General features: G+C 45.2%; 1 protein-coding gene and 1 pseudogene across 1 annotated transcript; both read right to left on the bottom strand.

Moving 5' to 3' along the window:
• Nucleotides 1-491: 491 nt before the first annotated feature.
• On the bottom strand, nucleotides 492-8382 carry LOC137372274 (UDP-glucuronosyltransferase 1A1-like). The gene is made up of 5 exons (XM_068036009.1): nucleotides 7411-8382; nucleotides 7123-7254; nucleotides 4545-4632; nucleotides 3268-3487; nucleotides 492-1034 (listed from the first exon to the last, which is right to left on the bottom strand). The coding sequence occupies exons 1-5, from the start codon at nucleotides 8260-8262 to the stop codon at nucleotides 746-748; spliced, it is 1581 nt and encodes a 526-aa protein (XP_067892110.1). The 5' UTR covers nucleotides 8263-8382; the 3' UTR covers nucleotides 492-745.
• A 9000-nt stretch (nucleotides 8383-17382) lies between these two features.
• Nucleotides 17383-25939, bottom strand: LOC137372415 (UDP-glucuronosyltransferase 1A1-like; annotated as a pseudogene).
• Between the last annotated feature and the right edge of the window lie 637 nt (nucleotides 25940-26576).

The raw sequence follows: 26576 nt of genomic DNA, 5'->3' as shown, positions 1-26576 counted from the left end.
GATGGCAGCTATTCATCAGTTGGCCATTCACACCTCCTCGAGACACATCTTTTGTTTCTTTACTTGTTCCATTGCCATTCCCTTTGGCCTTGCACCATGAACCTTTTTGTCATTTAATCTCTCCTTTCTTCCACCCTATCACAAATCTTCCCTTTTGTTCCCTTTCCCACCCTCCCCTCTTTCACCTGCGTCAAACCGATGACAGTTCTAACTTTTCCCAGTTCTGATGAAGGGTCAGCGACCTGAAACATTAACTCTGTTTCTCTCCCCACAGATGCTGCCTGACCTGCTGAGTATTAACAGCATTTTCTGGTTTTATATTGAAAATAAAGATCCTTGCTTGTTATACAGAATTATGGTAATTCAATCGCAGTGCTGACCCATATTCTTATTTCAGTGTTTGCCACATCTTGCAAAGTATAAAGTGACAACTATTAACAATCATAAAAATGGTTTCATCGGTCACTAAATGCTTACTTTGTTCACTCCTCCACATGGCATTAATGTTTAATTTGAAATCAGAAGATCATTCAAAATCCAGCACACATGTATGATGCCAAGAACAAATCGAATCCAATACACAAAGTTATACAAGCAATATTGATTATCCTCTCCTCCTGCTAACATTCATGGACTGGGAGGAATAAGCAGAGTTTGTTTCACTTGGACTAAGTTACTCTTTAACCAGTAACAGAGACCAGGCTACCTTTCAAATATTTAGAGATGGGAATGATTAATGTCCACTTTAATCTGATTTTCTCTTCATTTGATCCCTCGCTCCACACAAACACCTCCTGCAACAAAACAAGCAACATTTAACCATTAACCACACAGAGGCCACCATAGAGACTAGAAGCAGACCAAAAACATCCAGACAGTGGTATTGGATCCAGTTGAGGTCATGGGCTGCAGGACGCAAATGTTCTGCCCCTCTGTGCTTCATCACAAATTCCACCCAATAGACAGAGAGCTCCACTGGATGAACTAAACGATCCTTGTGTAGTGAAGACAGCTTCATCATGGTTTCTTTGTACCTAAGGCAGAAAAATAAAAGTCAAAATTAATTTCAAATGGATAGCAACATGGTGGGACAGTGTGCTGAATGGACCATCGTTAGAAGAATAATATAAGAGGGTGAGAAAATTGTAGTCACTTGCCCGTCTGGCTGAGGAACTTATCAAGCTGAGAGGATGCTGCCCCTCATGGGGGAATCTAGAACTAGGGGGCATAGTTTCAGAATAAGGGGGTCACCCATTTAAGACAGAGATGAGGAGGAATTTCCTCTCTCAGAGGGCCATGAATCTTTGGAATTCTCTTCCCCAGAGAGCAGAGGAGGCGGAGACATTGAATACATTCACGGCTGAGATAGACAGATTTCTGAACTGTAGGTGAGTCAAGGGTTATGGGGAACAGGCAGGAATGTGGAGTTGAAGCCAAGATCAGCCATGATCTTATTGACTGGCAGAGCAGGCTCAAGGGACTGTATGGCCTACTCCCGTTGTTATTTCTTATGTTTTTATTTACACTGATACAGAGATACTGGGAGACAATATATTAAAAAAATAGCATTTCTGCATATCACAACCAGGTATCTACCAAGGAACCAGGCTGATACTCAAATATAAATTGGGTATTGGTATGGAAGCTCAGAGATTCATATCTAAAACCACTCAAACTCAGGATGGGTGGGAAAGGGAACTTGGGCCTAGTTTTTAACACATTTTATTTCATAGAAATGGATAGAGAAATCTGCTGCAAACTTTCTCTTAGTTTGCACTCGATAATATCTGATTTACTTCACTACATTCAAACAGCTTGCAGTAAATATAAAACAGCTATCATCTGTCTGATTGCATAGGCCTATTTAAAAAAAAAATCAGAGAGCCCCTCATTGCAGAAATCATTTTATGTATCAGATGTAGCTGAGTGCATAGCTCTCTGGCTTCTGAGTCAGAAGGCTGGGAGTTCAAGTCCCATGGAAGAGACTTGAGAATATCATCCAGACTGACACCCCAATGCCACTCCGAAGGGAGTACTGCACTGTTGGAGGTGCCATCTTTTGAATGAGTGTTACATTGAGACCCTCCCTGGGGGATATAAAAGATCTCATGACTGTATTTGAAGAACAGGGGAGTTCTCCCCGGTATCTGGGTCAATATTTATTCCTCAACCGTGATAACTAAAAAAAAAAACATGATCTGGTCATTATTACAGTGCTGTTTGTGGGAACTTGCTTCTGCAAATTGGCTGCTGTGTTTCCTACATGACAACAGTAACAAACGTCAAAAGTACTACATTGGCTGTAAAGTGATTTGGGACATCCTGAGGTTACAAAAGGCACTATATAATTGCAAATCAGTCTGCTTGTCTTAATTCCAGTATTGAACTGGCAGAAATGTCCTCCAACTAATTATTGGGAAGACCGAAGCCATTGTCTTTGGTCCCTGACACAAACTCTGTTCCCCAGCTACTGATTCCATCCCTCTCCCTGGCAATGCCTGAGACTAAACCAGGCTGTTCACAACCTTGGCATTATATTTGACCCCGAGATGAGCTTCTGACAACATATCTACACCATCATTCAGACCACTTATTTTCACCCCGATAATATCACCCGACTCCGTCCATGCCTCAGATCATCTGCTTTTCTCGCCCTCATTCATGCCTTTGTTCTCTCCAGACTTGAATACGGTCTCGTGGCCTGCCTCCTACCTTGCACCCTCTATAAACCTGAACTCATCCAAACCTCCGCTGTCTGTATCCTGTTTGCCTACCACTCCTGCGCTCATTGACCTACAATGGCTCCTGGATAAGCAATGCCTTGATTTTAAAATCCTCATTGTTGCTTTCAAATCCCTCTATGGCCTCGCCACCTCCCTATCTATGTAACCTACTCCAGCTATATCCCTCCGGGCTTTCTGCAATTCTCTAATTCTGGCCTCTTGAGCATCCCTGATATTAATTTCTACACTATTGGTGGCTGTACTTTCAGCTGCCAAGGGTCTAAGCTCTGGAATTCCCTTCCTAAACCTCTTGGCCTCTCCATTGCACTTTCCTTTTTGAAGATGCATATTAAAACCTACCTCTTTGGCCAAGCTTTTGGTCGTCTGCACTAATATCTCCTTAATTTGCTTGGTGCCAAATTTTATTTGATAACCCTCCTGTGAAGTGCCTTGAGATGCTTTACCATGTTAAAAGAGCTATACAAATACAAGTTCTTGTTGAAGTTTTTCTTAAGATAAGGATAGAACCATTAATTTTACTGACCTGGTATCATTGATAACGGTGTTTAATGCATTAGCTAAATCATGGGAGCTCATATGTTCTATATCCAGGTTGATAGCAGCACCACGATCCACCATGTGATCTACGTTATATCCTTGATCTCCAAATAATGGTAACATGACAGATGGCACACCACTGCAGATGGCCTCATAGATTCCATTGGTCCCTCCATGGGTAATGAAGGCTTTTGTTTTGGGATGTCCTAGTTCACAGAAGAATGAAACAAACATACATTACAGAGACTCATTGAAAACTTGACTACCAGTTATATTCAACAATTAATCAAACTTTCTGCAGAAAGAAGCAATGCGGTGAAAACAGTGAGGTCATTCAACCGGCATCGCCAAGATTTAGAAGAAATTAGAAATCTTACAGACTGCCCTAAACTAGGCAGCTAATAAGTTTATTATTTTCAGTTAACAGCCTCACTAATTCAAGGCAGATGGTAGGTCACTCGACCCATTCATTGTAGCAAGGAGAGAATGGGCATTAGTTATTTCAAAGTAAAGCTAAACTGTATAAGTTTACATACCCATCACCCACAGGCGAACGCCAGATTGAGATTGAGTGCTGCCATAGTGTGAGACACTGAATTCAGGAGCATCTTTAGAAATTGGACTTGAGGTTAAAATTAATTTTAAAGCTGCTGGATAGGCTAACATTCTAAATCAGAAGGTTCTGGGTTCAAGTCCCACTCAAGAGACTTGAGTACAATATCTGGGTTGACACTTTTGGAGGTGCCATCTTTCAAACGAGATATCAAATCAAAGCCTCATCAATTCTCTCAGGTGGCTACAAGAGATCCCAGGGCACTATTTTTGATGGAGACCATGGGATTTCTCCCTCGTGTCCTGCCTAATACTTATCCCCCAATCAACATCACCAAAAAGCAAAAACATTGCTGTTTGTGGGATCTTGTGTGCAAATTGGCTGTCACATTTCCCACATTACAACAGTGACCACTCTTCAAAAATACTGCATTGACTGTAAAGTGTTTTGGGATGTTTTGAGGTTGTGAAAGACACTATATAAATGAAAGTTCTTCCTTTAACCTCTCATGAGGAAATTCCAATATCATCCCACCTGTGCCAATGCCTAAATCAGTTTATATAGCAGAATACAAGAGAGATCCCACTACTGATTCTGAAACAGACCAATGCTCCCATTCACCAGTCTGAAAAACATTCATTGAACCAAGCTCACTACCCATTAATCCGCCAGTTTTGCTAAGTGCAAAATAAGATGCATTCGTATCTTACCTAGCAGATCATTCTGTGGTAGCCATTCTACTAGTTTTGTATTTGGTGCCAGTGTAGTAGGAGTTTCTCCAGTATATCTCCACAGGACCTTTAACAAAAGAGACAACAGTGTTGGGTTACCAGAAAAGGACAGAAAAAGTGAAGGCAGTAAAAGAGAAACAGTAAATTAGAAAATGAACAAGTAAAAAAGGAGATAAAAAAAACTAAATGGTACAATTTTAAAGAGGGTACAGGAATAGAGGCGCCTGGGGGTGTATGTACACTGTCATGCTAGGCCCCCACCTGCCAAGAATGAGGCACATCAATTTTGTCATGAACATGGATTTTTAATTGTTGTTGGAGCAAGGAAATGACTTGTTAAACAGATCAGCCGTGGCTGGAAAAAACATTTACATAATAACAGACATCGAAGATGAGGAAGCACATTCCAGGGCCTGCTAAGGAGGATACAATCCACAAGGGCCAGGACTGATTAGACCAGCTGGTCACATGACTAACTGGCTGTTCCAGGGTTTTCTTTTGAACTGGCCACAGAGAGTTTGAAGGCAGAAAGTCCGTTTGCTCCTGGACTGAGAAGATCTCTCTCCTGTCTGCTCCCATCTCTTTCTCACAAGCCTCTGAATCCACATGAACCCCAAGAGAGAAAAGTCTCCTATAGCAAACAAGGTTTAAGAAGAATACTGGGCGCCAACGAAAAGCAAGATCTACCTACAATCAAGAACTCTACAGTGAGCTCGAAGAATCGCAACAACAACTCTTCAGATATTGCCTCAAACCTTTCCACTTCATTTTTTTTCTGCTCTTTTCTGTCTCTATTTGCATGTGAGATTGCGCATGCATGCTTGTGTGGGTGTATCGTGTATCTGTTGGCATTAACCAAATTAGAGTTTAAGTTTAATAAATTTCAACGTTTCTTCTTTAAACCTAAGAAAACCTGTTTGTGTTCGTTTCCTTGCCTTATAATTGAAAGCGGTGAACAAAGATTCATCAAGGGGGAGCTAAAAACACAATGTGTTTAAAAATAAAACCCTGTTACAGTAAGACCAGGTGAAGGCTGAAAGGGAACCCTAGACCTCTTTCTCACGCGGTCGTAACAACACAAATAATTAAAGGTGGCAAGACAAGTTGAGAAGGCTGTTAAAAATGCACATAGGCTCCTTGGCTTTATAAATAGATGCATATAGTACAAAAGCAAGGCCGAATGCTCAACCTTCACTAGATCACTGGTTAGGCCTCAGCTGCAATATTGTGTCCAAATCTGGGCGCTACACGTTCTGAAGGATGTAAAGGGCTTGGAGGGAGCAGAGGAAATTTACTAGAATGAGAGGGATGAGGAACTTCAGTTACGTTGAGAGACTAGAGAAGCTGAGATAGTTTTTAGAGCAGAGAATGTTCATGGGAGACTTAACTGATGTGTTCAAAATTACAAAGGGTTTGATAGTAAATAAGGAGAAACTGTTTCTGCTGGCAGAAGGGACGGTCACCAGAGGACACAGGGTCGAGATAGATGGCAAAAAAACCAAGAGGGAGATGAGAAAAATTTCTTTTACGCAGTGAGTTTTGATGATCTGAAATGGTGGTGGAAGCAGATCCAATAAGAAGGGAATTGGATAAATATTTGAAAGGGGGAAATTTGCAGGGCTCTGGGGAAAGAGCAGGGGAGTAGGATTAATTGGACAGCTTTCAAAGAACTGGCATAGCCAGGCCAATTGGTCTCCTTCTACGTTGTATTATTCTATAATTTTAAAGATCTTATATTTCTTGTCAGGTCAAAGAGAAATTTCCTGGAATTCTGTTTCACTGAATTGGCCTCGGGTTTTTTTCTTATTTGTTCATGGGATGTGGGCATCACTGGCAAGGTCAGCATTTATTGCCCATCCCTAACTGCCCATGAGAAGTTGGTGGTGAGCTGCCTTCTTGAATCGCTGCAGCCCATGTGGGGTAGGTACACCCAGAGTGCTGTTGGGAAGGGAGTTCCAGAATTTTGACCCAGCGACAGTGAAGGAACGGCGATATAGCTCCAAGTCATGATGGTGTGTGACTTGGAGGGGAACTTGCAGATGGTGGTGTTCCTATGCATCTGCGGCCCTTGTCCTTCTAGGTGATAGAGGTCATGGGTTTGGAAAGTGCTGTCGAAAGAGGCTTGGTGAGTTGCTGCAGTGCATCTTGTATATGGTACACACTGCATTGGAAGAAGTTAATATTTAAAGTGGTGGATAGGGTGCTAGGATATTGGGGAGAACTTCCAGATCTTCTTAAAAATAGTGCCATGAGATATTTTACATCCACCTGAGAAGGCAGACAGGACCTTGGTTTAACATTTCATCTGAAAGATGGCATCTCCGGTAATACAGCACACCCTCAGTACTGCACTACAAGTTTCAGCCCAGATTTTGTACTCGTGTCTCTTCCATGGGACTTGAACCCACATCCTTCAGACTTAAAAGGTCACTATAAACTCACCGGGCAGTTTATTGAGGTTGCAAAGTTTGTTTATAATTTGTCTTGAAAATCTGTTTCTTACCCTGTATAAATCATTTCTAATAAATATACAACTTCAATGTGTCCACTAACTCACCTTCTGAGGAATTTGCCCCAATGCATCTGCAATACGATTGGCTATCTCAAGAGGCAGTTCTGAAACCATTGACCCGAGAGAAAAGATCACAACACCATGCTGTCCAGAGCTGTTCATAAATTCTTCAAATTCCTGGGACAAGCAAAACGGAGCTTTACTTCACAGTGACGGTTCATTGAAATGCTTCAATTTAATTTAGTTTCTGCTATGATCAAAAGGCAGTTAAAAGCCGAAACAAGTTTAGAAAACTTTCTAACTTTACACCTTTTTGACCAGTTCTGTTCCTACCTGAGCTAAAGGTTTTCTCTCCTTGCAGCTGATGCCTCCAACTAGCACCATATTTGGCATCAGAGGTCTCGGAAACTCAAATACAAAGTCAAACCGCATCAACCAGATGGAAGCCTGACTCAGCAGTTGGACCAGTGTCACGTCTCTCTGAAGAAACTTGATGGCCAGTTCTTCAAAAGGTGAATATATAAAATGGCACAACAATGGTTCCGATAAACTAGCCAGCACGTTTTTTGTTCTCTGGAGAAAGGTCATTCGATCAGTGTTCCCTGTGAAAAACCTTGGCACGTATGAGAATGGCCTGGGGCACTGAGTCGCTAAGTAATCCAAACCACAAGGAATTCCTCGCAGCAAGTTCACAGTGGGTAGTGACAGATACTCAGCAATAATTGCACCACAAGGAATGAAAGGGTCAGTCAGCAAAGCGTCAAATTTTCTCTCTGCTAACTCATGCATCAGCTCCGTGTTGTACAGCAGACTCTCACAGGTAGTCAGGAAGAACTGCCTTACAATAATTGTCTTTTGAAAACCAGAACTGATTTTTTGGAATAAAGACATGTTGGTGAAGATCGTCGGTTTGTTGCTGTCCATCTCTTCCTTGCTGTAAGGCACCGGGAACCTCTTTGTTGTGTAGTAAGAGGATGGACCCATTTTCATGTTCACCTCAGGTACAACAACCCACACATTGTGACCTCTTTTCCCAAGCTCTTCCATCAGAATTTTCAGGTTTAACCAGTGACTTCCATCCACAGGCACCACGAGAAGGTCCCCACTTTCAGTCACCTTCCACATAGATGTGAATAGAAATAGTAGACATCCCGCCACATGCAGATTGTGAGAGGTGGCAGCCATATTACAAAACAAAGACTTTGTTTTACAGCTCAGTGGCCGTACAGAGCTTATTCCAATGTCTGCTGCCTCAGGCCCAACCTCAAACTGGATTCAAGTAGCTGCCAACTAAGACAAAGTGCACAGAGCTGCGGGGTCATTCAGATTTATGCTAGTGCATCATCAGCTATTAACCATTTGAATGCAATTGAATTTTATTCCCAGGTACAAAACTGCCAAAAAAGGTGTTCCCATAGGATTTCTGTTTTGTAAAAAACTCATGCTTGTTATTCAAGGCGTTAGTAAGTGGCTTGCAAGATAAAGATTGAGAGAAACAAAAGTGACTTTGTTGCCTGAATCAAACAGAAGGGTTAATGATTCATGAGGGCGTTCCCTCAGAAACACACCGACGATTAGATTCAAAATGATCTGTTAAATGTTTGAAGGTGTTGAGCCGTACTGGGGTCGTTTCAAAAGTGGCGACACCCTCCAGTAGCTTGTCCAAGTAACTGTTTTGAATGTGTTTTTTTTGTACTTAAAAAATCAAAATACTGTTGCATGATTTCCCTAAAGCTTCAGGAATTACATTACCGTCCACGCTCTTCTTTCATTTTGTCTCACTGCCTGTATTGGACTCTGAGCAACTATGGATAAATGAGTTATTTATTTATTAAAAATATTTAGTACCCGTAGACCTGCAGCTGATGAAACAGTAACAGATCTCTCATTGCGAATTTGTCAAAAATGAACTTCTGACTTTGCATAATTTCATGTTCTTCATCCTGAAGAAGTTGCAAATTAAACTTTGACAATTAACTTCTGTGATCTGTGGAATAGACTGCCACCTAGTGCTGAGCATGGACTCACCTAAGATATTTAGAACAGAACTGGCTCAAGTTCCACATTCCCCTGAAAACAGATGGTGGCAGTAAAAAAAGGTGGAAATGCTTATTTTGGTGCTTGAAACGGCCTGAATGACAGTGCAAGATGGATGTGCCGGATTAAAAGCTTTTGAGGCTCGGTCAATTGAAAATTTAAAACAACGTGATTGTTAGATTTTAGTTGGGCATTAAGGGACATAGAATCAAGCTACAGATCCAGAGTTTTCATGCCACTCTCCCGTCTGTATTGCACTTATGTAACCATTTACATCTCATCGTCTCCTTCTATACATGTCTCATTAACACCCCTTTTTGCCTTGCGCCATCAACATTTTGCCATTTAAGCAATCATGCCCCGCGACCCTATACCTTTCCCTTGTGTTCTTGAAGTTTACCCTGGCTCTGCACTTGCTCAAAGGCTGCTTAGCTGCACCTTCCATATGGTGTTGCTATGTTTGTCAGTTCGGAGTTCCTCCATTTGCTTGGCCTGTCTACATCATCATTGCAACAACCAAACACACATTCAAACTCATGCAGAATTTCAAGAGTTCTTCAAAAGAACAACAAAGTCTTTTGAACGTGTTGTCGTGTTCCAAATCCACGTCCATCTTTCCTGGAACTACGTGTTTGAATTCCTCCAATCAGGTTTCCGCCCTGCCACAGTATCGAAACGGCTCTTAGCAAAATTACAAATTACATCCAATGTGACTGTGACCATAGCCAATTATCTCTCCTTGTCCTTCTTGCTTTATCTGCAGTCTTTGACATGGTTGACCACACCATCCTCCAACACCTCTTCTCTGTGTTACGACTGAGGTGGGAGGAGTGCACTGTTTATTCTAGCCCCACTTCTCCACAGGACACAACATATATTTAACTTTTCCCACTTACCGAAACAGTCAATCATATACTCTATTTTTCCCCCAGAATAGAGCACACCAGCCAGGTTTCTTTAATAAACAACAAAATTATCAGTTTACTATAAACCAAATTTTAACCCCAATAATGAAGTAAAAAATGCACACAAATTGAACTATTAAAGCCCCTTAATTATCCTCACCCTCACAAACACACAGACTTGTCCACCGGTTAACTGGGGAAAAAAAAGGATGTTTGTTAATAGCTGTTACAAAAAAATAGAAGGAATAATAAAAAAAAACACAGGCTGAAAAGAAGGTATGGAACAAAGTCCTTTGTTTTGGTTAGGCGTCCCAAATGCGTGTTGACGTCAGTCAATGGGATCTTCCGAGAACAGTTTTTTTCCAGGCGATGTTAGTCACAGAGAAATACAGCACTGAAACAGGCCCTTCGGCCCACCGAGTCTGTGCTGACCATCAACCACCCATTTATACTAATCCTACATTAATCCCATATTCCCTACCACATCCCCACCTTTCCTCAATTCTCCTCCCACCTACCTACAGTAGGGGCAATTTAAAATGGCCAATTTACCTATCAACCTGCAAGTCTTTGGCTGTGGGAGGAAACAAGAGCACCTGGTGGAAACCCACGCAGTCACAGGGAGAACTTGCAAATTCCGCACAGGCAGCACCAAGAACCGAACCCGGGTCGCTGGAACTGTGAGGCTGCGGTGCTAACCACTGCACCACTGTGCCGTCCATGTTGATCAGTTTGGATCGGCTTTCCAAGAGATGCAGCTACAGAGGCTCCAAATAGGTCTTACACCAGGAAGGCAGCAACAAGATTTCAGTGCACACACATTCGATGCAAGGTTCCTTCAAATACAGGAGGAAATATGAATCTGCCATATTGGAAATACAAGCTTTCTTTTCAAATGAGAGAGATGAGCTGTCTTCTCCTGCCAGGCAAGAAACAACTGGCTTTAACAGTTCAAACTGAAAGCAAAAAACTTTCCAGAAGACAAGTCTCCTGATGTCTATAAATCTTGGTCTATCACTCTTTTATAAAACATCTCTCCAAGTCAAAAACAACCCCTGCTGGGTTTTAATTTGAACACTGGGATACCTTCCAGTAACTGCTGACAATTCAAACTCAGTCCAAACCTTCTGGTGACCTCCTTTTAAAAAAAAACACACCCAAAGTTCCAGCCTCTATGAAATCCTTTTCTGTTTTAAACCCAAATTCTCAAAATTTAACAAATGGAAACACTCATAACACCTTTGGAGAAATGAAATGCCATTTATAAATGCATTTCATTACAATGTGTATAAAAAACAGAAGTTGAAAACAGTCGTCTAAGTGAAGGATTGGGTAAGGGTCTGCCGTTGTTACTGCATTAACTTTTCAGTAGTCCATGCAAAGTCTAGTTGACCCATCAGGTTCAGGCGTTAATACTATTGGTGATCTCCAGCTGCTTGACTGGGTTCAATTAGGTGGTTTTCTAGCATGTTTGCTGGAAAATTCTGCTTTTACCTGGGCCTGTTTCTCTGGACTTATGCAGTAAGGATGCTGTTTTATAGGAACGAATTCCCCTACATCCACATCATGGGCTGAAAATTCTCCGGAGAGAGGCCCGCCTTGACACGCGATGTTGAGAAGGGCCCGCCGCAAATTACTGGTGGCTGGGGGACCTGGGTGCTGCCCCACCACCACATGGCAGTGGCACCACAATTAGAATATGTTAAACGGTACTCACCTCTGCAGATTATGCAGCTCGCCGCTTCTCCGTGGACACCTCCGGATTTTTTGCTGAATGGGCAGCCGTCACATGCCGTAACGTTCATGATTGGAAAATCTGTCGGGTCCTCAGAGGCAGAAGTTGTCGTCAGCAAATTGAAGTTCTGCCATTCAGCGGTTTCACTCTGCATTACGGAAGGGAGGAGGGAGGGGGGATAATCGGGGTCTCACTCTGCATTCTTGAAGGGAGGAGCGAGGGGGGATATTCAGGGGTCTCATTCTGCAAACTGGAACGGAGGAGGGAGTGGGGATATTCAGGGGTCTCATTCTGCATACTTAAAGGGAGGGAGTGAGGGGGATATTCAGGGGTCTCATTCTGCAAACTGGAACGGAGGAGGGAGGGGGGATTTTCAGGGGTCTCACTCTGCATTCTTAAAGGGAGGGAGCGAGGGGGATATTCAGGGGTTTCATTCGGCATACTGGAAGGGAGGAGGGAAGGGGATATTCAGGGGCTTCACTCTGCATGCTGTCAGGGAGGAGAGAGGGGGTCTGGGATTACTGGAGTGAAATCTCTGCAGGCATGAAGGGAGGTACTGTGTACCCTGTCTCCGTAAACAGTGTATGCTCTGCGTTTATTTGTGTTTGTGAAGGAGCAATGGCACTCTCGTCACCCTGTGTGTGGGGAGGGTGCCAGAAAGGGTAGGAGCATTAAGGTTATATGGATGGTGGGGGCAATCGATTCAGCTGGTAGGATCTTCATGTGGTCATGTTGTACCACTCAGTGTTGGCCAAGATGGGCAATGCCATGGCACGCCACATCGTTGATCCAGGCAAGCAGCTGATGTACCCGTCAACACCAATCCCTGCCCTGTTAGGAACCTTCGAATACATGAAGGATTCAACTTCATTTATCACATGGAAATAGTTATGGCTCATCCTACATTGTGTGATCCTCTGCTCCTGAGGATCCGTATGCGTCAGAGGCAAAACAACAGGCAGGTGGGATTCACGTACAGGCTCCCGGTCATGAGCAGCAGCCTGCAAGGGGAGCTCGCCATTACAATTGCCGTGCATCTACAGGCCTCACATGACATGCCATCGGATGTCAGAGCACCAGTGTCAGAGGCGATTGCACATGTAGAGAGGATGGTGACACGTCTCTGTGCCCTGCTCAAAGATGACCTGCAGCCCATGGGCTTCAGTGGATATCCAATGCATTTGGAACTCATAGTGGCAGTGGTTCTCAAGCTTGACACCGATGCAGCTTTTCCGGGGCCCACCAGAGAGCTTTGCGGGGTCACACAGTCAGCAGTGCACCGCTGCATCAGGGAGGTCACCGATGCCCTGCACTGGATGGCCAGTGAGCATGTCCGCTTCAGGACGGACTCTCACAGCCAGGCCCAGTAGGACATTGGTTTCAGCACCATTGCCAGAGAACCATAGGTTGTAATGTTCATAAACTGCACTCATGTGGCCATCTGGCCTCCCGCCAGGATACCACCTGCAGACGTCACCATTAAAGGAATCCTCTTAATTTAGGTGAAGCTGGTACGTGATCACTGCAGATGTTTCATGCAAATCTGTGTCCGTTTCTCAGACAGCTGTCATGATACCTGGGACTGCACTAGTCCCAGTTGCCCCTGCTGCTCACTGAAATGGCTCAGATGGAGGGGTGGCTTCTTGGAGATAAGGGCTATCCCTTGCAGACACAGCTCCCGACACCAGTGAGAGACTTCACCACTGCTAAAGAGAGTTACAACACCAGCCACTGAGCTACAAGAGCCACCAGTGAGCAGGAGATCGGAATGCTGAAAGTGCGCTTCCAATGCCTGGATGGATAGGATGATGCCCTGTACTATGGGCTGAAAAGGCCAGCTCCTTTCTTTGCTGCTCTGCACATTGACACACCCAATAGGGGCCAGACATGGCATGATGAGGAGAGACATCATCAGGATTCCTCCTTGGACTATGAGGACGCTGAGGACCGACAACATCAAAGATGCATGGGAGGGCAGACGGCACCCAGGCTCTGCACGCAGGGTTAGCAGTAAACTACGGATGTACAGCAGTGCCTTATCAGACAAAAGCTGTCTGCTCCATTGGTACTCTCATGAGCTCTGCAAGCCACACGTCACCCTCACTCACCTGCTGTGCACCAGTCCACATCTGCAGCACGACTGTGTAAACCATTAGAGGCAGCAGCTGACTGAGACAATGTCCATGACACTGCATCCGTGGAGACGCTCGTGAGTAATGGTGGCATGGCAATGGTGTTATTGCATACGTTGGCTCTCCTGAAGGGCCAACGGTGCAAAGGGATGTAACATTGGCACTACATGCTGGCACACATCATTCACATAGAGAAAAGGACACACGTGTTGGTGAGGAACATTTAGTGAAAGAAGTATTTACATTGCTGTGACACCCATGTATTCCCATTTGTGTCAGTGTGTTCTCTATAAACTTCTGTAATACCTTTTATGGTATATTTAAGTCTCACGTCTTGGAATGTGAAAAATTAAGATTATTCACCCATGTGCGGCATGCCTACAAAAAGGAATGTTACACTTGAGTGGAAGAAGAGGATTGCAACGTCACAGGATACTGGGACACAGCAGGGTAAGTATGTGGCAGCAAAGTGGCAAGCGCTGGGGTAACTCAGCAGGTCAGGCAGCATCTGTGGAGAGAGAAGCAGAGTTAACTTTCAGGTCTGTGATCCTGGACAAGTTTACTCTGCTTCTCTCTAGACAGATTCTGCCTGACCTGCTGGGTTTCTGCAGCACTTTCTGCTTTGCTGCCAGATTGACAGCAGCCCCACTCTTCAGCAGTCAGGTACGTATTCTTTGACAGCGATCAAGAAGCAGGAGCTGGGACGCTTAAAATAGGGCCCCAGCACCTGCTGCACAGCTGTCAAATGGTCCCTCACTGCACCGATTGTCCTGCTTCTCCCCATGTAATATGGGGAGGGCAGCTCGGCGCCGTGATGCTAATGAGCCCCCGTGCGTAATATCGCAGTGGCTCTGCAGCGGCCGCTAAATGCGGGCACCACGCTGAGTTCAAAGGACGCTCTGCTGTGCAGTGCGGTGCCCGAATAAAATTCAGCACCATGTGTGGCTAAGGTTGTACATCCTGGCTTATCCCTACAGACTCTTGTAAATGCTGTGAGTAGCTTTGTTAGGTCTTATCGTTGTTCTGCATCTAAATATGAAAGCATAGTGTCCAATCTTCTTAGAAATTCAGTAACTTTTTTTATTTATTTTATTTTTATTTAGCGATCCAGCACTGAAACAGACCCTTCGGCCCAACAACCACCCATTTATTCTAACCCTACAGTAATCCCATATTCCCTACCACCTACCTACACTAGGGGCAATTTACAATGGCCAATTTACCTATCATTGCAAGTCTTTGGCTGTGGGAGGAAACCAGAGCACCCGGAGGCAACCCACGCAGTCACAGGGAGAACTTGCAAACTCCACACAGGCAGTGCCCAGAAACAAACCCGGGTCGCTGGAGCTGTGAGGCTGTGGTGCTAACCACTGCGCCGCCCAGGTCTCAAATCTTTCCCCTACACAGGCAACTGCTGCTGATTGAAAGGAGAAACGGCCAGGAGGAGGGCTTTCAACTTCATGGAGAGAGACCTGCAGGCCCAACTGGGTGCACTGGAAGGTAGGGGGTGATCAGATCCTCAGCTCCCCCACATCCTCGCACTCGTGCAGTCAGGAGGTGGGCATGAATGGAGGCATTGAATGCCACATCTATTATCCTCAGGACAACAGTGCAATGCGATAAGAAGTTCAATGACCTGACCAGAGCAGGGAAGGTAATACACTCACCATGCTCTCTCTTTCTTCTTCGCTCACTGTGGACCCCACACTTAAGGTTCTCAAGAACATAAGAAATAGGAGCAGGAGTAGGCCATATGGCCCCTCAAGCCTGCTCTGATATTCAATATAATCATGGCTGATCTTTGACCTCAATTCCACTTTCCCACCTGATCTCCATATCCCTTGATTCCTCTACTGTCTGAAAGTCTGTCTGAGATTGAAAGGATCGACCCTTTAATGCCCCTAAGTTCTAGATTCACCAGCTAAGGGCAACAACCCTCTTCGCATCTACTCTTTCAACCCCTTTCAGAACCTTAAGAGCTTCAATGAGCTCACCTCTCATAAGTGGAACTCAATGGCCTTGCAACAAATTCTCCGGAAAGGCAGAGTCCAACTGCCTTTTTGATTGTTCCACATTTTCACATGACAGTATCTCCAACTTCTCTCTCTTTTTGTCTTTACTGGGCAAGGTGGCACACAACTTCTGGGAGAGGGCACAAAGAGCCGGGGTAGGCGGAGGGGGGGGTCACAACCCTGACCCCATGAGGAGAATGTGGTGGAGTTGTTACTATGGTATTACGAGTGCTTGCATTTTTTGTTACATGTTTTTGAGGTCTTGGGTTTCAAAACTGAAGAGGATTCCATAGATGCTGGAACCTAGTGTTTTCTTAAAAAAAAAGATAATCAGAAGGTCTTTTGGACTGAGCTTGTAAACAACAGATACTGAAAGAATCAAGCGGTGCTAAACACAAGTCTTTACTCGAAGGCATCTGTATTCAGATAATTGCCCAGCAGGGTTTTTATTTTGACTTGGGGAAAGATGTTTATAAACAAGTGGCAGGTCAAGAGTTAAAGGGGTCAGGAGGCTAGACTCCCGAGATGTTTTTGGTTTAGCTTTGGACAGCGAGTGGAGGTGTGGACAGAGTTTGGAAAAGACAGTTGGAGAAAACTTGCCAAGGGAGCAAACCCCAACTCAGCTTGTTCCATCTCTTTAAAAATTCCTGTCTACTTTTCCATCTCTTTAAGAAGCCCTGAGAAGCAAGCACAAGAAACAGACTGAAACTGTTGCCGCATTTCTCCTGGAAAGCCTGCCCAAACTGATCTACAACGCTGTAGACAAGAACTGTTCTAGAAAGATCCCAGTGACAGCCGGCTACGCGTATTTGGGACGCCAAACAGAAACTAAGGACATCTGACGTCTTTCCATATCTTCTATTTTTTTCTTCAAGAATTAGCAAGTATTTGGCCAAAGTATTCTTTTTGTCTGTTTTGTTGTAATCGAGCTCTAAAGAGTAAATCACTAATTTTTCAGTTAACCGGTGTATATATATGTGTGTATGTGTGTGTGTGTGTGTGTGTGTGTGTGTGTGTGTGTGGGGTAAGGTAAAATGGGAACTTTTAGTTTTCAATCTGTGTGTTAATACTTTACATGGTTACTGGTTAAGACTTGTTTTATAATAAACTGAAAATTTTGTTGTTTAATAAAGAAGCTAGTGTATTTTATTCTGGGAAAAAATGGAATCTATGATTGACCATCTCGGTAACTAGGAAAAAATTTAAATATATGTTGTGACTGGGGAGAAGTGGAACTAGTAAAACAGTGCACTTTCCCGTTTCGGTAGTAAAAATAGTGGTGGGGACACAGGGAGTATCCAGAGCCAGGTGAGTACCTGTCCACTTGCTATCTGCCAATACACTAGGACATTGTGCTGCCTTCCTCCACTTTTTCCCACAGATCTTTCAAAGCATCGGAAGGTAAAGATGAAGAGGAAGAGGAGTTCCAGGAGGTGACAAGGATGGGGTGGAGAGGGAGGGAGGGTTAGTAGATTCCGAAGGAGCTAGAAATCACAGATCCTGACTGTGTCCTGCAACACGTCCCCAGTGAGCTGCCAGATGGAGTAATGGAAAGTCAGAGCCTTACACCTTCCTCCTTTCCTGGGAGAACCCCCCATCTTCAGGCCTCCAACAAGTAGAGTCAGAGTTCCCCAACTTGCAACCAAAGAGATACCAGTGTAAACACATTTCACCATGCCAGGCGAGTGCCTTAAGACCAGGTGAGATCTCCAGATATGGGAAAGCAGTCTTGGGGAGCATGGAGACTCCGGGGAGATGAAGAATGCTACCACTTCTCTGGAGAGTGCGGTTGCTATGCACTGGTGAGTCAGCCAATCGACTCCTTTGTAAAGGCCTAGGATATCAGTTGAGGCCCACATGCTCTCCAAATCAGGTTCTTGAACGTGGGGCAGGGTTGCCAAACCTTCAGGATTGTCCTGGACTCTCCAGGAATAAAAGATTAATCTTCCCAACACGTCTCCGAGCAAACCGGGAGAAAAATCGTTAGGGCTTTAAAAAGAATGCTGTGGGTTTTTTTATTTTCTAAGAATGCTTTTGATCATTTGTTATAAAAATATTGGAGAAAGGAAAAGTCAAGAACCACCTAAGTGAGTAAGGAAGAGGCTGTTTGTTTCACAATTGGTGTGAAACAGCAGGAACCACATAGGTAGACGTGTGGGCGGCAAATGTCAGGAGTGTGGGGGTGGAGCAATAGGAGGCAGGAAGTCATGTGCTGAAATCTGCTGGAATACATCTAACCAGTGTAGGAAAGCCGAATGTTGCAGTGCACTCCCTGCTGGTGATGCTGCACTCTCCAGGTCTCCTGTCATTTATTCTCCTCCTCCCATTCCTCCTCCTCCATGATAATGGCAAGCAGATGTACAGTCACTTTAAACATTCACTCCCTCCACCAATTGCATACCTTGGCTGCAGGTTGTACTAATTTACAAGATGCACTGCAGCAACTCGCCAAGGCTTCTTAGACAGCACCTTCCAACCCACGCAACCGCTACCACCTAGAAGGACAAGAGCAGCAGACACTTGGGAGCACCACAACCTGAAAGTTCCCCTCCATGTCACACATCATCCCAACTTGAAACTATATCACTGTTCCCTCATTGTTGCTGGGTCAAAATCCTGGAATACTCTTCCTAACAGCACTGTGGGTGTACCTACACCACATGGACTGCAGTCGTTCAAGAAGGTGGCTCATTACACCTTTTCAAGGGCCATTAGGGATGGACAATAAATGCTGGCCTTGCTGGTGATACCCATAAGAGAGTGAATTAAGAATGAGACCTGGGTTAATCTCAATCTACTTTGTTCTAAGGGCACAATGAGAAGTGTATCAGTGTCCTTCAACACATATATAACTTCCAAAAGTACATGTTTGGATATTAAAGTAGCACCGATAAATATATCGACTTAAATAAATGACTATTCAAATGATCTACAACCTAAATAATTAGATAACTATATCAGATTACATGCATTTCTAGTTCCATTGAACTGTGTATTTGGCATTTAATGTCCCTATCCTTGCATTTGCCACGTAAATGCATATTCTTTCATTCCATTCATACCAGTGCTGTTCCTACCTGAGGTAAAGGTTTTCTCTCCTTGCAGCTGATGCCTCCAACTAGCACCATATTTGGCATCAGAGGTCTCGGAAACTCAAATACAAAGTCAAATCGCAGCAACCAGATGGAAGCCTGACTCAGCAGTTGGGCCAGTGTCACATCTCTCTGAAGGAACTTGGTGGCCAGTTCTTCAAAAGGTGAATATATAAAATGGCACCACAATGGCTCTAATAAACTGGTCAGCACATTGTTTGTCCTTTGGAGAAACGTCATTCGATCAGTGTTCCCTGTGAAAATTCTTGGCACATAGGAGAGTGGCCTGGGGCACTGAGTGGCTAAATTATCAAAACCACAAGGAATCCCTCGCAACAGATTCCCGGTGAGAGATACTCCGCAACAATAGTACAACAAGGGCTTAAAGGGTCACTCAGTAAAGCCTCAAATTTTTCCTCAGCCAGCTCCTGTATCAGCTCTGTGCTAAACAACAGATTCTCACAGATACTCAGGAAGAACTGCCTCATTTTACTCACATGCTGCAAGCTTCCACTAATCCTTTGGTAAAAGGTTCCATCATAAAAAGCCATCCCTATTAGGTTTTTGTAAAACTGGTCCACATCAGCTTTGCTTAAGGCAGTGGAGTAAATCTTACTGCTGTAGTGAAGGGACGTCTTGATCAACAAGTTGTTTTCAGGATAAACAACAACAATTTTATGTCCTCTTTCATGGAGTTCTTCCAGTACAACTTGCATGCTCAGCCAATGGCTCCCATCGACAGGAATATCCAGCAGCTTTCCACTTTCAGCTGGACTCCAAAAACACTGCAAGCAAACCAGTAGACATCCCAGCTGACCAATATCATGATGAGTCGAAGCCATCCTGTGAAGTAACTTAAAGCCACTGCAGAAAATTGAATAATAGAATCTGGTTTGAGCCCTCAGGCTTAAATACTTTTTTTATTCATTGATGGGATGTTGGTGTCGCTGGCCAGGCCAGCATTTATTGCCCATCCTTAATTGCCCTTGAGAAGGTGGTGGTGAGCTGCTTTCTTGAACTGCTGTAGTCCATGTGAGGTAGGTACACCCACAGTGCTGTTAGGAAGGGAGTTCCAGGATTTTGACCCAGCGACAGTGAAGGAACGACGATATAGTTCCAAGTCAGGATGGTGTGTGACTTGGAGGGGAACTTGCAGGTGGTGGTGTTCCCATACATTTGCTGCCCTTGTCCTTCTAGTTGGTAGAGGTCGTGGGTTTGGAAGGTGCTGTCTAAGGAGCCTTGGTGCATTGCTGCAATGCATCTTGTAGATGGTACACACTGCTGCCACTGTGCGTTGGTGGTGGAGGGAGTGAATATTTGTAGATGGGATGCCAATCAAGCGGGATGATTTGTCCTGTGTGGTGTCAAGCTTCTTGAATGTTGTAGCAGCTGCACCCATCCAGGCAAGTGGAGAGTATTCCATCACACTCCTGACTTGTGTCTTGTAGATGGTGGACAGGCTTTGGGGAGTCAGGAGGTGAGTTACTCGCCGCAGGATTCCTAGCCTCTGACCTGCTATTGTAGCCATGGTATTTATATGGCTACTCCAGTTCAGTTCCTGGTCAATGGCAGCCCCTAGGATGTTGATAGTGGGGGATTCAGTGTTAGTAATGCCATTGAATGTCAAGGGGAGATGGTTAGATTCTCTCTTGTTGGAGATGGTGATTGCCTGGCACTTGTGTGGTGCGAAAGTTACTTGCCACTTATCAGCCCAAGCCTGAATATTGTCCAGGTCTTGCTGCATTTCTACAAAGACTGCTTCAGTATCTGGGGAATCACGAATGGTGCTGAACATTGTGCAATCATCAGCAAACATCCCCACTTCTGACCTTATGATAGAAGGAAGGTCATTGACTAAGTTAAGCTTAAGATTAAAAATAGCAGGAGATCTCAGAACCGTGTTCTGCTCCTCTTGCTCAATGTGGGAGCTCAGGGACATGGCTGATGTCCCTGACTCCTTCACGTGCAGGAAGTGTGTCCAGCTGCAGCTCTTGTTGGACCGCATGACGGCTCTGGAGCTGCGGATGGACTCACTTTGGAGCATCCGTGATGCTGAGGAGGTCGTGGATAGCACGTTTAGCGAATTAGTCACACCGCAGATTAGGATTGCTGAGGGAGAAAGGAAATGGGTGACCAAAAGGCAGAGAAAGAGAAGGAAGGCAGCGCAGGTGTCCCCTGCGGTCATCTCCCTCCAAAACAGGTATACCGTTTTGGATACTGTTGAGGGAGATGGCTCACCAGGGGAAGGCAGCAGTCGCCAGGTTCATGGCACCGTGGCTGGCTCTGCTGTTCGGAAGGGCGGGAAAAAGAGTGGAAGGGCTATAGTCATAGGGGATTCGATTGTAAGGGGAGTAGATAGGCAGTTCTGTGGTCAAAAACGAGACTCCCGAATGGTATGTTGCCTCCCAGGTGCACAGGTCAGGGATGTTTCAGATCGGCTGCAGAACATTCTGAAGGGGGAGGGTTGAGCCAGTTGTCATTGTGCACATAGGCACCAATGATATAGGTAAAAAAACGGGATGAGGTCCTACAAGCAGAATTTAGGGAGTTAGGAGCCAAGTTAAAAAGTAGGACCTCAGAGGTAGTAATCTCAGGATTGCTACCAGTGTCAGAGTAGAAATGAAAGAATAGTCAGGATGAATGCGTGGCTTGAGAGATGGTGCAGGAGGGAGGGGTTCAGATTTTTGGGACATTGGGACCGGTTCTGGGGGAGGTGGGACTATTACAAATTGGATGGTCTACACCTGGGCCGGACTGGAACCAATGTCCTTGGGGGTGCTTTTGCAAACGCTGTTGGGGAGGGTTTAAACTAATGTGGCAGGGGGATGGGAACCAAATGAGGTCAGTGGACAGTAAGGAGGTAGTAACTAAAGCCTGTATGGAACTAGATAATGAAGTCAGCGTGACTAAGGGAAAGAGTAGGCAGGGAGCAGATGATGAATGCAAAGGGACTGGTGGTCTGAGGTGCATTTGTTTTAATGCAAGAAGTGTAGTAGGTAAGGCAGATGAACTTAGGGCTTGGATTAGTACCTGGGAGTATGATGTTATTGCTATTACTGAGACTTGGTTGAGGGAAGGGCATGATTGGCAACTAAATATCCCAGGATATCGATGCTTCAGGCGAGATAGAGAGGGAGATAAAAGGGGTGGAGGAGTTGCATTACTGGTCAAAGAGGATATCACAGCTGTGCTGAACGAGGGCACTATGGAGGACTCGAGCAGTGAGGCAATATAGACAGAACTCAGAAATAGGAAGGGTGCGGTAAAAATGTTGGGGCTGTACTACAGGCCTCCCAACAGCGAGCGTGAGATAGAGGTACAAATATGTAAACAGATTATGGAAAGATGTTGGAGCAACAGGGTGGTGGTGATAGGAGATTTTAATTTTCCCAACATTGACTGGGATTCACTTAGTGTTAGAGGTCTAGATGGAGCAGAATTTGTAAGGAGCATCCAGGAGGGTTTTCTAGAGCAGTCTGTAAATAGTCCAACTCGGGAAGGGGCCATACTGGACCTGGTGTTGGGGAATGAGCCCGGCCAGGTGGTTGAAGTTTCAGTAGGGGACTACTTTGGGAATAGTAATCACAATTCCGTAAGTTTTAGAATACTCATGGACAAAGACAAGAGTGGTCCTAAAGGAAGAGTGCTAAATTAGGGGAAGGCCAACTATGCCAAAATTCAGCAGGAGCTGGGGAATGTAGATTGGGAGCAGCTGTTTGAAGGTAAATCCACATTTGATATGTGGGAGGCTTTTAAAGAGAGGTTGATTAGCGTGCAGGAGAGACATGTTCCTGTGAAAATGAGGGATAGAAATGGCAAGATGAGGGAACCATGGATGACAGGTGAAATTGTGAGACTAGCTAAGAGGAAAAAGGAAGCATACATAAGGTCTAGGAGGCTGAAGAAAGACGAAGCTTTGAAAGAATATCGGGAATGTAGGACCAATCTGAAATGAGGAATTAAGAGGGCTAAAAGGGGTCATGAAATATCTTTAGCAAACAGGGTTAAGGAAAATCCCAAAGCCTTTTATTCATATATAAGGAGCAAGAGAGTAACTAGAGAAAGGATTGGCCCACTCAAGGACAAAGGAGGAAAGTTATGCGTGGAGTCAGAGAAAATGGGTGAGATTCCAAATGAGTACTTTGCATCGGTATTCACTGAGGAGAGGGACATGACGGATGTTGAGGTTAGGGACAGATGTTTGATTACTCTAGGTCAAGTCGGCATAAGGAGGGAGGAAGTGTTGGGTATTCTAAAAGGCATTAAGGTGGACAGGTCCCCAGGTCCGGATGGGATCTATCCCAGGTTACTGAGGGAAGCGAGAGGGGAAATAGCTGGGGCCTTAACAGATATCTTTGCAGCATCCTTAAACACGGGTGAGGTCCCGGAGGACTGGAGAATTGCTAATGTTGTCCCCTTGTTTAAGAAGGGTAGCAGGGAAAATCGAGGTAATTATAGACCGGTGAGCCTGACGTCAGTGGTCGGGAAGCTGCTGGAGAAGATACTGAGGGATAGGATCTATTCCCATTTGGAAGAAAATGGGCTTATCAGTGATCGGCAACATGGTTTTGTGCAGGGAAGGTCATGTCTTACCAACTTCACAGAATTCTTTGAGGAAGTGACAAAGTTGATTGATGAGGGAAGGGCTGTAGATGTCATATATATGGACTTCAGTAAGGCGTTTGATAAGGTACCCCATGGTAGGCTGATGGAGAAAGTGAAGTCGCATGGGGTCCAGGATATACTAGCTAGATGGATAAAGAACTGGCTGGGCAACAGGAGACAGAGAGTAGCAGTGGAAGGGAGTTTCTCAAAATGGAGACGTGTGACCAGTGGTATTCCACAGGGATCCGTGCTGGGACCACTGTTGTTTGTGATATACATAAATGATTTGGAGGAAAGTATAGGTGGTCTGATTAGCAAGTTTGCAGACGACACTAAGATTGGTGGAGTAGCAGATAGTGAAGGGGACTGTCAGAGAATACAGATAGATTGGAGAGTTGGGCAGAGAAATGGCAGATGGAGTTCAATCAGGGCAAATGCGAGGTGATGCATTTTGGAAGATCCAATTCAAGAGTGAACTATACAGTAAATGGAAAAGTCCTGGGGAAAATTGATGTACAGAGAGATTTGGGTGTTCAGGTCCATTGTTCCCTGAAGGTGGCAACGCAGGTCAATAGAGTGGTCAAGAAGGCATACGGCATGCTTTCCTTCATCGGACGGGGTATTGAGTACAAGGGATGGCAAGTCATGTTACGGTTGTATAAGACTTTGGTTCGGCCACATTTGGAATACTGCGTGCAGTTTTGGTCGCCACATTACCAAAAGGATGTAGATGCTTTGGAGAGGGTGCAGAGGAGGTTCACCAGGATGTTGCCTGGTATGGAGGGCGCTAGCTATGAAGAGAGGTTGAGTAGATTAGGATTATTTTCATTAGAAAGACGGAGGTTGAGGGGGGACCTGATTGAGGTGTACAAAATCATGAGAGGTATAGACAGGGTGGATAGCAAGAAGCTTTTTCCCAGAATGGGGGAATCAAATACTAGAGGTCACGAGTTCAAAGTGAGAGGGGAAAAGTTTAGGGGGGATATGCGTGGAAAGTTCTTTACGCAGAGGGTGGTGGGTGCCTGGAACGCGTTGCCAGCGGAGGTGGTAGACGCGGGCACGATAGCATCTTTTAAGATGTATCTAGACAGATACATGAATGGGCAGGAAGCAAAGAGATACAGACCCTTAGAAAATAGGCGACATGTTTAGATAGAGGATCTGGATCGGCGCAGGCTTGGAGGGCCGAAGGGCCTGTTCCTGTGCTGTAATTTTCTTTGTTCTTTGTAGCAGCTGAAGATGGTTGGGCCTAGGACACTACCCTGAGGAATACCTGCAGTGATGTCCTGGAACTCAGATGATTGACCTCCAACAACCACAACCATCTTCCTTTGCACTAGGTATGACTCCAACCAGCAGAGGGTTTTCCCCGATTCCCATTGACCGCAGTTTTGCTCGAGCTCCTTGATTCCATACTCGGTCAAATGCTGCCTTGATGTCAAGGGCAGTCACTCTCACCTCACCTCGAGTTCAGCTCTTTTGTCCATGTTTGAACCAAGGCTGTAATGAGGTCAGGAGCTGAGCAGCCCTGGCGGAACCCAAACTGAGCGTCACTGAGCAGGTTATTGCCAAGAAAGTGTCGCTCGATGTCATTGTTGATGACACCTTCCATCACTTTACTGATGATTGAGAGTAGGCTGATGGGGCGGTAATTGGCCGGGTTGGACTTGTCCTGCTTTTTGTGTACAGGACATACCTGGGCAATTTTCCACATTGCAGGGTAGATGCCAGTGTTGTAGCTGTACTGGAACAGCTTGGCTAGGGGGCGCGGCAAGTTCTGGAGCACAGGTCTTCAGTACTTTTGCTGGAATATTGCCAGGGCCCATAGCCTTTGCAGTATCCAGTGCCTTCAGTCGTTTCTTGATATCACACGGAGTGAATCGAATTGGCTGAAGTCTGGCATCTGTGATGCTGGGGACTTCAGGAGGAGGCCGAGATGGATCATCAACTCGGCACTTCTGGCTGAAGATTGTTCCACATGTTTCAGCCTTATCTTTTGCACTGATGTGCTGGGCTCCCCCATCATTGAGGATAGGGATATTTGTGGAGCAACCTCCTCCAGTTAGTTGTTTAATTGTCCACCACCATTCATGACTGGATGTGGCAGGACTGCAGAGCTTAGATCTGATCCGTTGGTTATGGGATCACTTAGCTCTGTCTATCGCTTGATGCTTACGCAGTTTGGCACACAGATAGTCCTGTGTTGTAGCTTCACCAGGGTGACACACCTCATTTTGAGGTATGCCTGGTGCTGCTCCTCGCACGCTCTCCTGGACTCTTCATAGAACCAGCGTTGGTCTCCTGGCTTGATGGTAATGGTAGATTGGGGGATATGCCGTGCCATGAGGTTACAGATTGTGGTTGAGTACAATTCTGCTGCTGCTGATGGCCCACAGCACCTCATGGATGCCCAGTTTTGCATTGCTAGATCTGTTCGAAATCTATCCCATCTAGCTCAGTGGTAGTGCCACACAGCACGAAGGAGGGTATCCTCAATGTGAAGATGGGACTCCTACCAATACTGTCATGGACAGATGCATCTGTGGCAGGCAGATTAGTGAGGACGAGGTCAAGTATGTTTCCCCCTCTTGCTGATTCCCTCACCACCTGCCACATACCCAGTCTAGCAGATATGTCCTTTAGGACTCGGCCAGCTCTATCAGTAGTGGTGCTACCGAGCCACTCTTGGTGACGGACATTGAAGTCCCCCACCCAGAGTACATTCTGTGCCCTTGCCACTCTCACTGCTTCCTCCAAGTGCTGTTCAACATGGAGTACTACTGACTCATCAGCTGAGGAAGGGCGGTAGGTGGTAATCAGCAGGAGGTTTCCTTGTCCATGTTTGACCTGATGCCAACAGACTTCATGGGGTCCTGAGTAGATCTTGAGGACTCCCAGGGCAACTCCCTCCCTACTGTATACCACTGTGCCGCCACCTGTGCTGGGTCTGTCCTGCCGGTGGGACAGGACATACCCGGGGA

This window comes from Heterodontus francisci, chromosome 7 (genome assembly GCF_036365525.1).
Source record: "Heterodontus francisci isolate sHetFra1 chromosome 7, sHetFra1.hap1, whole genome shotgun sequence".
Lineage (NCBI taxonomy): Eukaryota > Metazoa > Chordata > Chondrichthyes > Heterodontiformes > Heterodontidae > Heterodontus > Heterodontus francisci.
Note: the sequence above shows the minus strand (reverse complement) of the source record. Positions and strands in the feature narration are given on the sequence as shown.

Excerpts from the sequence above, each read along its gene's own strand:
- LOC137372274 (XM_068036009.1), bottom strand. The coding sequence starts at position 8,262 with ATGGCTGCCACCTCTCACAATCTGCATGTGGCGGGATGTCTACTATTT. Across the intron at positions 7,255-7,410 it reads AGAGAAAACCTTTAGCTCAG|GAATTTGAAGAATTTATGAA; the intron begins GTAGGAACAGAA and ends TGCTTGTCCCAG. Across the intron at positions 4,633-7,122 it reads TGGGGCAAATTCCTCAGAAG|GTCCTGTGGAGATATACTGG; the intron begins GTGAGTTAGTGG and ends CTTTTGTTAAAG.